We start from the raw sequence: 13,482 nt of genomic DNA, 5'->3' as shown, positions 1-13,482 counted from the left end.
GTTGGAGTTCATGAAGAGTTGTTTTGCTCTTCATAAACGAGTTTGTGATCGTTAGCTAGTTGAATTATAGTTATTCCAGTAGTATGGTTAGAACATTCTTAAAGTGATCTAATGTTTAATTACCAGTAATTCCAGTATGAGAAGGTAACCATATTAAAAGAGACTGTTATATCATGAGTAGAGAGATTTTGGTAAATGTCACGATTATGTTGAACCAATGAGTGGTCACTGAAAATAATATTGATTGAACGGATAGATGAATGGGAATCTGTACAAACAGCAATATGTATGGTTTGATGGGAGATGTATTAGCACTATACGAGCCCTAACAACTATATGTTGGAACAAGCAGTTATTTTTCGGATAAAATATCAATTTACCGAAATTCTTTTATTTACATTTTTTTAAAATGTAAATATGAAATTAACAACATTTTTTATGATGTATGGAATTATTTCTACGGTTTAATTATATATTTTATGTTGAATACTGTTCAATTAATTGTTTAATAATCGGAAACTGCTGACAACTAAATATTGGAACATTTTAAATTTTCCTCGTGTTTAGCGTGCCTAGCGAGAAACGAGTGAAGTTTTATAAGCTTGACGGAAAGAATGCTTTGAAATCAAACATACGAGTAGCTAGTTTGTTGTCAATAAAGATAATATATTGCACATCCGGAAGTCGTGACGTAACTGGAGACTGGCAAGTTCGTAATGGTTCGTAATCATTCGTAACGTCCGATTACTTTGAATTGTTCGCGGTTGTATTTTATATTTTATCTTTGACAGTTATTTTGACTGGAATCTCGACACTAAATTCTTTTCGAATACATTGAAGTTTAATGTTATTTTGCTAATTGAATAATTTCATCACATAATGCATACAAATCCCATTGAACTTTAACAAGAATTCAAATTCAACTTCCGGTCTCCAGTTACGTAATCAATGCGCGAGCTCGGACGTATTTGAGCTACGGGAAAATACTATCTCTTTATTTATAGTATCATGGTCAATAGGGCTTTTCATTCACAGTCATTTTGTTTCGAGCTTCTGTCATGTGTCACATAATATTAATATATCTACGTCATACGTTATTGGCATATAGCAATGATACAAAACAAAGACGTATGACGTAGATATATTAATATTATGTGAAACATGACAGAAGCTCGAAACAAATGACAATCGATGAAAGGCCCTATACGCTGTGAGCTCGTACGTAGAGGGGATATTTACAAATTCGCGAGCGCCAGTAGTGGCAAGTCTGTAAACCTTTACTGGAAATTTGACATAAATGTCAAAGTGATTAATTTAAAATTAAAATTAAAAACATTAATTATAAAAAATATTAGTTGGTCAAGCTGTGGTATATACAGGGTGTAACAAAAATACAGGTCATAATTTAAATCACATATTTTGGGACCCAAAATAGTTCGAATGAACCTAACTTACCTTAGTACAAATATGCACAGAAAAAAAGTTATAGCCCTTTGAATTTACAAAATAAAAATCGATTTTTTCGAATATATCGAAAACTATTAGAGATTTTTTATCGAAAATAGATATGTGGCATTCTTATAACAGGAGCATCTTAAAGAAAAATTATAGTTCAATTTGTGCTCCCCATAAAAATTTTATGGGGGTTTTGTTCCCTTAAACCCCCCCAAACTTTTCTGTACGTTTCAATTAAATTATTATTGTGATACTATTAGTTAAACTCAATATTTTTAAAACTTTTTTGGCTCTTCATATTTTTTCGATAAGGCAGTTTTTATCGAGTTGCAGCTTCTTTTTTAATATGTTTACATAAAAATTTTATGGGGGTTTTGTTCCTTTAAACCCCCCAAATGTTTGTGTATGCTCCAATTAAACTATTACTGCGATACCATTAGTTAAACAAAATGTTTTTAAAACTTTTTTGCCTCTTTGTATTTTTTCGAGAAGGCACCTTTTATCGAGATATGGCTTCTTTTTTAATACGGTTCAAAATATACCTAAAAATGTAAATCATACAATAATTTTTTATATTATTACCAAGTATCCATAATCGTACTTAACCATATACAAATATGTGGTGGATTTGACAAATATTCAAAATATCTCGATAAAAACTGACTTTTCGAAAAAGTACTAAGAGCCAAAAAAGTTTTAGAAATATTGTGTTTAAGTAATGGTACTACAATAATAATTTAATTGGAACGTACACAAAATTTGGGGGGTTTAAAGGAACTAAACCCCCATAAAATTTTTATAGGATGTCCAAATTTCCCTATAATTTTTTCTTGAGATGCTACTGTCATAAGAATGTTATATGTCCATTTTCAATAAAAACACTTTAATAGTTTTCGATATATTGAAAAAAATCGATTTTCATTTTGTAACTTCAAAGGGTTGTAACTTTTTTTATATGCACATTTGTACTAAAGTAAGTTAGGTTCAATCAAACTATTTTTGGTCCCAGAATATGTGATTCAATTTATGACCTGTATTTTCGTTACACCCTGTATTTTTACCTTAAATATACTTACGTTTTAAATACTGAATTTAAGTTTTTTTACTGTTCCGTAATATGTAATTATAAATTATTCTATTAATCTTAGCGCCATCTACACGATAATTGTGAAAGTATCCGAAGTAAGAAATTCATATTTTATCAATAGAACGTCAAAATGATTAGCAAAATCTTAAAAAAATCGATTACAATTTAATTACTTTTTTGCGTTGTAAATATTAAGCGATAACAATTAAATAATAAATTTACAAATTACCGGTGAAAGTTGAATTAGTAATCCGCTAGGAGCGCCACCAGTGAAGCTCAGAGCGTATAAGAGCGTTCGCGGGCAAGGTTAATAGATTAGGGCGTAGGTTGTCTCATAACTGTAGACCAAAAAAAGGCTGGCTTTTTAAAGGCGGGAATACGTCATCCGTACGACAATTTTAAAATTGTCATAAGAGACAATGCTAATAAAAGGTTCAAATACTTAGGTTTTGCAATATATTTTGAGATTTTCTTGGGTATAAGTATATTAAGTGGTTCTTATATTGGTAATTATATCAATTTTTCCCTTAAAATCAATAGTCTGCTAACAAAAAACTAGAATTCATTTAACACTTATTATGTATGTTTTAAATGGAGAAAACAATTTAATTAGCACAAAAATCCAAAACAATAGAAGAAAAAGTTTAAAATCAAAAATACTAATATGTAGGTACTTACTTATTATGTTTTTCGTGGAATGTGCAGCACTTTTATCATTTTTGGTGGTATGCAACAACAAAAGAACGAATAATATAAATAATTTATTATTAGGTTAAAATATAAAAAAGACGTAACATAATATTAACATATTCAGACACGAGGAAATGTTTGCTACCTATTTTCTTATGTTTAGAGGCCCATTTATCTTGTAACATTTTATTATCCATTATTGTTTGATAATGTTAAGGTATTTGGGAAATGTCCAAAAACATTATTTTGTTTCCATCTGGTTCAGGAATTTTGGAGTTGCTTTTACATATAAATATGCTACAAATGTTACCACCACTCATCTAAAAAATGTTATAACATACAAAACTACATATTATTATGTGTAATATTATAATTGTTAAACTAATCTTACACGGTTACGAAAACACACTTCACAAGTCATTACTGCCTTTGTATAGGACCCAAATAAGTAATTAAAGTAATATTGTCCTTATATGCTTAAAAACTCAACAAATATTAAACAAATAAACGATATTATAAGAAAATTCCACAAAAATATACGGAAATATAACCACAAACAACTGTCAAACTTGAATTTGTCGTACGAGTGACGTAGGCATTCCCCTCCCTCTCACTTCGCCCACATAGTTATGAGATAACCTAACCCCTATCTATGAACCTTGGTTCGCGGGCACCTGTCGGCGACTAGTCGTTGACAATTCCTAACCTTACCTAATATAAATGATCATCATCATCATCATCATTTGGCTCTACAACTCTATGTGAGTCTTGGCCGCGTTTACTATTTCCCTCCATTGTTGTCGGTCCTGAGCAGCTATTTCCCATTGCTGTACTCCCATTTTGCGTAGATCGCTGGCTACTGCGTCCTTCCATCTCTTTCTTGGGCGACCAACTGACCTTTTTCCATCGGGCCTTTCCCAGAATGTGGCGTTTAGAAGTCTTTCGTCACTTGATCTTAGTACGTGACCCGCCCATCGTATTCTGTTTGATTTAATGTAGCGTACTATGTTTTCATCTCCGTATATTGTTTGGAGTTCATCATTGTGTCTTCTTCTCCATTCTCCTGTTGTCTCTTCTCTGCAAGGCCCATAGATAGTCCGGAGTATCTTTCTTTCAAGTACCAGTAATTTTGTTGTTTCCCGCTGATTCAGAGTCCAGGTTTCGCTTCCGTACGTTATTGTGGGACGAATTATTGTCTTATATACTCTTATTTTTGCTGGTCTTGAGAGTATTTTTGATTTAAGTAGGGTCCTTAACGAGTAATATGCCCTGTTTCCTGCAATAATCCTGGCTGCCACGTCTTTTTCATAGTTATTTCCAGATGTTATGATCGCTCCCAAGTACTTAAATTCTTTGACGACTTCAAAATTGTATTCATTAATTGTTACGTTTTGTCTAACCCTTGGTCTTGGGTTCTTCGTAACCACCATGTACTTGATCTTGTCCTCGTTGACCTTAAGACCAACTTCCTTGGCTCCGTTCTCGAATAGGGTGAAAACTTCTTTTGCATCTCTGGTGGATTGTGCAATTGTGTCCACGTCATCCGCAAAGGCTAATAGTATTTTTGATCCTTGGGCGGCAAATCCGTTTGTCAGTTGTGGCTGAGCTTTCCTTACTGCATGTTCCAGTGCGAAGTTAAACAGCAGGGGGGCGAGAGGATCTCCTTGTCTAAGTCCTGTGTCAATGAGGAATTCCTCCGACGTGTTGCTGCCAACTCTGATTCGTGCTGAAGCGTTCTCCGTGCTCACCTTTGCTAATCGTACCAGTTTTCCAGGTACTCCCATTTCTACCATAGTCTCCCACAATGCTTCTCTGCTAACAGAATCGTAAGCTTGTTTGAAGTCCACGAAGATTTGGTGTACATCGCGGTTGAATTCCCAGTTTTTTTCCAACACCTGCCGTAGGACGAAGATCTGGTCTATAGTCGACCTTCCCGGTCTGAATCCGCTTTGGTAGTCGCCTATTATTTCCTCTGCGTATGGAGTTAATCTTCTAAACAGTATTATGGATATAATCTTGTATGTTGTATTAATTAACGATATTCCTCTATAGTTCCGACATATTTGTTTGTCTCCCTTCTTGTGAATAGGTATTATATGGCTTTCATGTCAGTGTTTCGGTATTTCTTCTCTTTCCCAGACTTCTCTTATAAGATGATATATCTCAAGATGTAGTTTGTCTCCCCCTTTTTTTAGTAGTTCCGCCTGTATGCCGTCTGGGCCTGGGGCTTTGTGGTTTTTTAGGGACGAAATTGCGGACTTTACTTCAGCTAGTGTGGGCCCTGGTATTTCAGGTTCGGCTAACTGGTACTGTCTTTGTTGCCCTGTCGTTGTGGGGTTTTCTGTATTTAAGAGTTGCTCAAAATACTTTCTCCATTGGCGGCTTATCTCTTCGTCGTCAGTGAGCAATTGTCCTGCATCGTCTTTTATAAATCTTGGGCTGTTGATCGTGTTGCCCGTCATTGTTTTTATGTCCCTATAAAACTGTCTAGACTGACCGGTTCTATGTTCCTCCTCGAGTTGCTGTATTCGTGCTTCTAGGTACTGTTTCTTTTTTCTTCTCAAAAGTCTTCTCGTTTGAGTCCTTACTCTGTTGTAGTCTTCCCTGTTCTCTTCTGTAGGTCGCGCTAGTAGCTCCAGCCTCTTGATTGCTTTCTGCTGTAAGCTTTGTTCGCACTCCTGGTCAAACCACTGGTTTTTCTTCTTGTTATTCTTTTGTTTCCCTATCGTTTCCGCTGCGGCGCTTTCTATGGCGTTTGTTATATTTTGCAATTTGTGGTCTATGGTCAATTCTGGTGTTGATGTCTCTTCTTCTTCCATTGTCTGCAATTTATTTTGGATCAGTGACTGATATTGGCGTTCATTATCAGGTAGATCGAGCCTTGAAATGTCCCATCTGTTTGCTTGTTGGCGTTGCTTTCGATGTCTCGTGTTTAGCCTTGTTCTTATTTTTATTCTGACCAGGAAGTGGTCAGAGTCACTTTCTGCTCCCCTTAAACTGTGTGCGTCGATGATATTGCTAGAGTGTCTTCCGTCGATGAGCACGTGGTCTATCTGGTTTCGTGTGATTCCGTCATTTGACACCCAGGTTACTTTATGTATATTTTTCCTTTGGAACTGTGTAGTTTTCACTACCATATTGTTGGCTACAGCGAACTCTGCCAATCTTGATCCGTTATCATTGGTGTTATCGTGTAAGCTATGTGTACCGATCACCGCTCTAAGATGGTCCTCTTTACCTAGTTTGGCATTGAAGTCTCCCAGTATGATTTTGACGTCGTGTCTGGGTGCCATTCTAATGCTAATATAAATGATACCTGGGTGCTAATATAAATGATACCGTTAAAAAATAAATAAACAAGGTATATTTACTATTAATTAATATTAATAACTAATTATGAAATTATACTAGGTAAATATACCTTGTATATCTATCTATTAAAGATATTATTTATATTATTTTGAAGTGCGCATGCGATTTGCCGACAATTTGTCGCCGACAGATACCAACAAACGCACCTTAATTATAACGCGTCATTTGAGTTTGAATAAATTACAACTGCCAGTTTTATTATCAGTAGTAATAACCCAAGGACATTGATAATTGTTCGAAAAAATTTTATAACAGATTTCGAAAGCTTGTTGCTTGGAAACAGACCGACGCCGTAGGCGGAGGTCTGTTGCCTGTAAGCAACAAGCTTGAGAAAGTTGTTAAAACATTTTTGAGCATTTACCAATGTTCGAGGGTTATTCGGATAGAAAATTTTTTGCTGGTTATGAAAAAAAAAATACAGAGCAGAAACAATTTATTTAAATGTGCAATTAACATACAAATTTTTTACTGTAAACAGTATTCTTTGGTATATTTGATTCGATAATTTCATTAATATTCTCATCAGTATTACAACCAAATCGTGACATTTTGAAATATTGAATATTTGAAATGTCAAAATCGAAATGAAACGAAATGTAGGTATCCATAGCTACATGATTGAGTGAAAACAGCCCATGGGATCTGTTTTCAGTATAATGTTGGTTTTATCGGTTGTATTCAATCAGATGACCACAAACTAATTGATTTCATTGGATTTCTAATTGAGCAAAAAATTTCCGGAAATTTTTTTGAGATCATGAATATTTTGAAAATTTCCCGAGTCGCAGACGAGGGAAATTTTCTAAAAATATTCATGATCAAAAAAAAATTTCCGGATATTAATTTGACTTCGCGTGGTATTCGGTAAGAAAATTCCACACCAAATTTGCATTTGAAAATCCAAAGCTGCATGAACAGATTAATAGCGCGCCATAGCTTTGTCAGCAATTATTTAGGCTTTCAAATTCGTAATTTCTACTCATTGTAGTTGCATGGGAATACCATTTCAAGATAGAAAATAGTATATTCTTCAATTTTACATAAGTTTTGAGTAACTACAAGTGATAGAAAATGAATCAAAACTAAATTATGTAAACAAATAAAAACCAGTCTGTCAAAAATGTTGTGTTATTGTAAACGTCAAAAAATTTCCACTATAATTCGCTGTTGGGTACCCCACGAGCAAAAAATTTCCGGTAAAATACCTCCGTTGCCATGGTGATCTGTCAAAATAACGTATTTTGATTGGTTCAAAATTACAGGTGTGGAATTTTCACTAGTAATACCACTAGAGGTCAAATTATTTCCGGAAATTTTTTTGAGATCATGAATATTTTGAAAATTTCCCGAGTCGCAGACGAGGGAAATTTTCTAAAAATATTCATGATCAAAAAAAAATTTCCGGATATTAATTTGACTTCGCGTGGTATTCGGTAAGAAAATTCCACACAAAATTTGCATTTGAAAATCCAAAGCTGCATGAACAGATTAATAGCGCGCCATAGCTTTGTCAGCAATTATTTAGGCTTTCAAATTCGTAATTTCTACTCATTGTAGTGGCATGGGAATATCATTTCAAGGTAGAAAATAGTATATTCTTCAATTTTACATAAGTTTTGAATAACTACAAGTGATAGAAAATTATTTTTTGGCCTTTTTAAAACTAAACTACGCAAAATTGAAAGTACTGAATGGGAAAAAGGTAAATAAATTAGTGTCTAAATATTATATATATTTTATTAGACATAGAAACTTAATTGAAAACATTCAAAGTCCTGCATTTTCGCCATTAAGAAGAGATGAGGTGTCCGAAGAATATAGAAAACATCTTAGCTTTGTAACTAAAATGAATCAAAACTAAATTATGTAAACAAATAAAAACCAGTCTGTCAAAAATGTTCTGTTATTGTAAACGTCAAAAAATTTCCACTATAATTCGCTGTTGGGTACCCCACGAGCAAAAAATTTCCGATAATACCTCCGTTGCCATGGTGATCTGTCACAATAACGTATTTTGATTGGTTCAAAATTACAGGTGTGGAATTTTCAGTAAAATACAATAATGGCACGCGGAAAACCTACTGACCCAAAAGTGCGAGAAATTATTATTCATCAGTACCACAAAGGGAAAACAATGCGTTTAATTTCCAGTGAATTAACGGTAGCAACAACTACTGTGTTTAATATAATTAAGAAATATGGTGAAACTGCCAGTATTGATGTTCGCGGCAAAAGCTCAGGCCGTCCAAAAGCTATTTCTCAAAGGAGTGTCAGACATTTAATCAGAATATGTAAGTCGGGAAGAAGAAATACACTACGAGAAGTAACTGCTAGATGGAATAGAGAAACTGGGATGAATGTTTCCAGAGAATGCTGTCGGAAATATGTCCACAAAAGCGGTCTTAGTTTTTATAAGGTATGTTTGGTTAGTTGTTATGCGTTATAAATTTTCTATTTTTTTTATTTATTTGATTAGGCCAAAGAAGAACCACTGTTGACGGAAACTCAGAAAAGGAATCGTTATTTGGGCTAAATCTAAACTTTCGTGGACCAAACTTGACTGGGACAAAGTTTTCTATAGCGACGAAAGCAAATTTGATGTCTGTGTGGGAGATTACCGAAAGCGTGCGATTAGGGAAAAGACAGAAGCATTCCATAAAGATTGTCTCAAAAGGACTGTAAAGTTTCCACAGGGTATCATGGTGTGGGGTTGTATGTCGGCCACAGGGGTGGGAACTTTACATTTTATTGAAGGCATACTAAACGCAGCCAAATATCAAGATATCCTTGAACATTCGTTTTTACCAAGTGCGGCAACGTTATATCCATCCGGAGATTTTATCTTTCAACAGGACGGAGCCTCATGCCATACGGCTAAATCTACCAAAAAATGGATGAGAGAACATGACATTAAAGTTTTGTCACATCCTTCTAGTAGCCCGGATCTTAATCCAATAGAGACATTTTGGCACAAAATAAAACAACGCCTAAGAAATAACCCTCAGCGTACAACTACGTACTAAATTGCAAGAAATATAGGATAGTTTCACTCCTGAGTTCTGTGAAGGCCTAGTTGATAAAATGCCTAATAGAGTTCAGGCTGTTATTCAAGCTAAGGGCGACTTTACGCCTTATTAATTTTATTTTAATTTGTTAAAAACCGCTTGTTCCAATATTTAGTTGTCGGCATTTTTTGATTACCTAACAATTAATTAAATAGTAACCAATATAAAATATATAATTAAATTGTAAAAATAATGCTACACACAAAAACAGTTGTTAATTGCATATCTACAAATATTAAAAAAAAACTAAATAAAAGAATTTCGGTAAATTGGCATTTTATTTGTAAAATAACTGCTTATTCCAACATAATAGTATAGTTGTTAGCGTTCGTATGTTTCACATGTGTAAACACTGCATGTTAATTATATCGATTTTTTGTATAATTTCTAAAAATGTTTTTCAAGAATGTTAGAAGGTTCATGGTTCTAAAAATGGTAAGTGATATAATATCTATCCAAGGAAAACATTTAGCCCAGGTGCGAAGTACCTAAAGGATTAAAAAATGGATTAGACAGACGGAAGTCAATATTTTTAAGTAGCGGAGTTATTAATTGAAGGATAGGTTTTATGATAAGATGTTGAACATTGTTACTGGAAGAAAAGGAATCTGGCTCATTCATATTGGCAATTCAAATATGTATTATACATTTTAAAATAGATTACTCTGACTGATATTGTCAAAATTTTTGAGTTACGTTTCTGGAACGACTTTTTTCGAAGATAGTTCTAGAAATAATTGTAACTTGAGAATACTCGTCAGAAAAGTCATAACAAAAATGATTTGTCTTTAGAAAACAACCACATGCAATAATGGCAGTAAAATTCTCCTGTTAGTGATTCCATAGTAAATCATGAGGAAAAAACAACTAACTAAAAGACTTCAAGATACAATGCGAAATGGTAAGTATTTGGTTTAGTTTACTCTCAATATTAACATCAAATTCCGATTTTATATTTACGCTATTTTAAATCATAACTGATGTATTAGACGATTTTTTTACAAAATAAAAAACATTTGTTTAATTTATTAATGTTCTGTGTCCAGACGTCCAAGACGTCCAAAAAACGTCCAAATCATTTTAAATAAAATTGCAGTTTATTCCCAATAAAAATAGTAAATTGTATTTAGATGCTACAAGAAAAATATAAATAATTAAATTATAACATGAATATTTTTTCTACATGTAAAATAATATTTTACATTCAACCAAGAATATAATCTTACCGATAAAAATGAAAGTTACGATGAAAGAAAGTAGAAACTCTTTGTAAACTCTTTCATTATTTCATTCAGCACAACTTTTTCCTGTGCAAAGGATCCAAAAACCCCATCATTTATATCGCCCTCATAACAGTCGATGTTGAATTAAAGAGGACAATGGAAGTCTCCACTCCTTTAATTGGTTTGAATTGTGCGCCAAGAAAAATGGCAAAAGGCCTTTCTGCCAACTTATTGATCTGAATATAATTCAGCTTACCACCTCAATAAATTGCTTTCGATTAAATGCTAATTATAGGGGTTGATATTAACTTCTGAAAAGGAGCAAAAACGGAGATGTCAACACAGGTAGCGCTCTCAATATTAAAGGCTTACAATCAATGAACAAAAAGCTGGTTTCAAAGGAAATTATTGTTATCAAATGTTAAAATTTAGGTAAATTAACGTGTCCATTATAGCTAACATTCAGATATTTTGACAATTTGCGAAAATTACAGATATACCGGGTGTCCACTTATATTTTCCCCCATTTTAACTACCTATAACTTCTAAACGGCTTAAGACAAAAATATGCGGTTTTCGCTGAAATGTTTTATTTTAGTAAAGTTTTGTCTGAATGGATTGAATTTTTTATATCACTTTCAAATACGAAAAAAAATGGCGGATTTTTGAAAAAATCGTTGTTGACTTTTTTTTAATGAAACACCCAGTATATTTTTTTGTAAATTGAAAGAAAGGTCACTACCCTATCTAACGATATCTAGTTTTTCAAAATCGGTTGTCAAATCATTGAGTAATTAATTTTTAAAATGAGAGGTGCAACGTGGATATTATCACATACCTAAATAACATAACTAAGCAAATTGATATTATGTTATGTGATTTCCACATTGCATCTCTCATTTTAAAAATTAATTGCTCACTCAATTGACAACCGATTTTAAAACAAGCTGAAAATGCGAGAATTATCATAACGAAAACTTTGTTTATTTACGTATTTTAATTCATAATATGGAAAATTGCTATTATGAAAAGTTGTTTAGAATTAAAAATTATGTTTTAATGTGCAATTATATCATTCTAACTTAAATGTTGTGAACTATAAAGGTACTTTACTCTTGATCGAAATTCATATTTTTTTATATACCTCGTATAAAATTAATAAAATTTGATATATGATGGTTGCACCATAAATCTTAGACCATGAAGAGCTTTTTATGAAGAATTACTTTTCTTAGTCAAATTAAAAATAAAAGAGTTATAAATGAAAATGTTGGTATCCATAATTTGAAAAAAATCTTCAAATATTTTTTTCCATTAGAAGGATGTAATTGCACATATCAGACCATAATTTTTTATTCCAAACAACATTTCATATAGTCGGTTCGCTAAACTCAGACACAACTGACTAGTGATCTTAGTTAGTAATTTTACCAATTTGGCAAAAAATATAATTATTAAATAGTTAATACTTACTAAATAATTAGTAATCTTGCCAATTTTGTCAAAATTGGCAAAAAACAAAAACATTACCTACTAAAATCACTAGCCAATTGTGTCTGAGTTTAGCGAACCGACTATAATAACAATTTTCATTTCATAACAAATGGAACAGTCCATTAATCATTAGGTACTCCCATTAAAGGGGCGGCCGTATACTCGTATAAACCTTTTTAAAATTGTTCATAAAGTATTACTTTCAAAGTATACTCAAATTGTATATTTGAACATCGTATTTATTTTATATAATAATTAAATTCACTATCAAATGTCATTGATATTTTATTAATACTTTATTTAAAATTTAGTTTGACATCCACCAAGTGTCAAACTCAAATAATGTAAATACCCTATGCTTTGCTTAACAAATTCAGATTAAAAAACTAGCCTACTTACTAGCAACGATTTCAGCTGACGTTTAGTGTGTCGGCAGAAAATAAAAGGATTGTGACGTCACATTTTAGATTTTGAGGTGGATTATCTCGAAGACGGTTAGAGATATCGAAATTCTGTTTTCAGATTTGGGTTCAGAAGACAAAACTACATAAGAATCCATCGATAAATATGCTCTAATTGTTGCAGGAACGGCAACGCAATAACACACAGACTTTAAGAATTTATAAACGAAAAGTTTTCGTTGAAAATTATATATCGCTGGATAGGTAAATGACCGTTTTTTAAGTTACAAAAAATATACTGGGTGTTTTAATAAAAAAAGTCAACAACGTTTTTTAAAAAATCCGCCATTTTTTATTTAAAAGCATTATAAAAAAACTTGAAAAAACGGTCATTTACCTATCCAGCGATATAAATTTTTTTTCTACAACCGTGTTAAAAATGCCATTTACCTACTCTATCTCATATTATGCATACGTTTTTAGTTTGTGAGAACTGTCATTATAGATAGCAGTGCGTGAAGGATTTAAAGTGTGCGTGAAGTAACAATGTATTTTAAATGGGCTTTACTTTTTCGCACACTTTCATAACGAGCGATCCACAATTATTGGGATCAAAGCTAGCCGTGCAAAAATTACTTACCTATGCCTTGTTTTAATCTGAATTTATATCATTGGTTTATTAATTAAATTTGATT

At 32.7% G+C, this 13,482-nt stretch overlaps 1 protein-coding gene across 1 annotated transcript in view; it reads left to right on the top strand.

Annotated features, from left to right (window-relative positions):
- Positions 1-9,286, top strand: part of LOC126883599 (uncharacterized) — a 52,016-nt gene extending 42,730 nt beyond the window's left edge. The window contains exon 3 of the mRNA XM_050649251.1: positions 9,081-9,286. Coding sequence (XP_050505208.1) covers positions 9,081-9,286 — 206 coding nt within the window. The remainder of the gene's footprint in view (positions 1-9,080) is intronic.
- The last annotated feature ends 4,196 nt before the right edge of the window (positions 9,287-13,482 follow it).

The sequence above is a fragment of the Diabrotica virgifera genome, chromosome 4, assembly GCF_917563875.1.
Source record: "Diabrotica virgifera virgifera chromosome 4, PGI_DIABVI_V3a".
Classification (NCBI taxonomy): Eukaryota; Metazoa; Arthropoda; class Insecta; order Coleoptera; family Chrysomelidae; genus Diabrotica; species Diabrotica virgifera.
The sequence above is the reverse complement of the archived record's forward strand: the minus strand, read 5'-3'. Positions and strand labels throughout refer to the sequence as shown.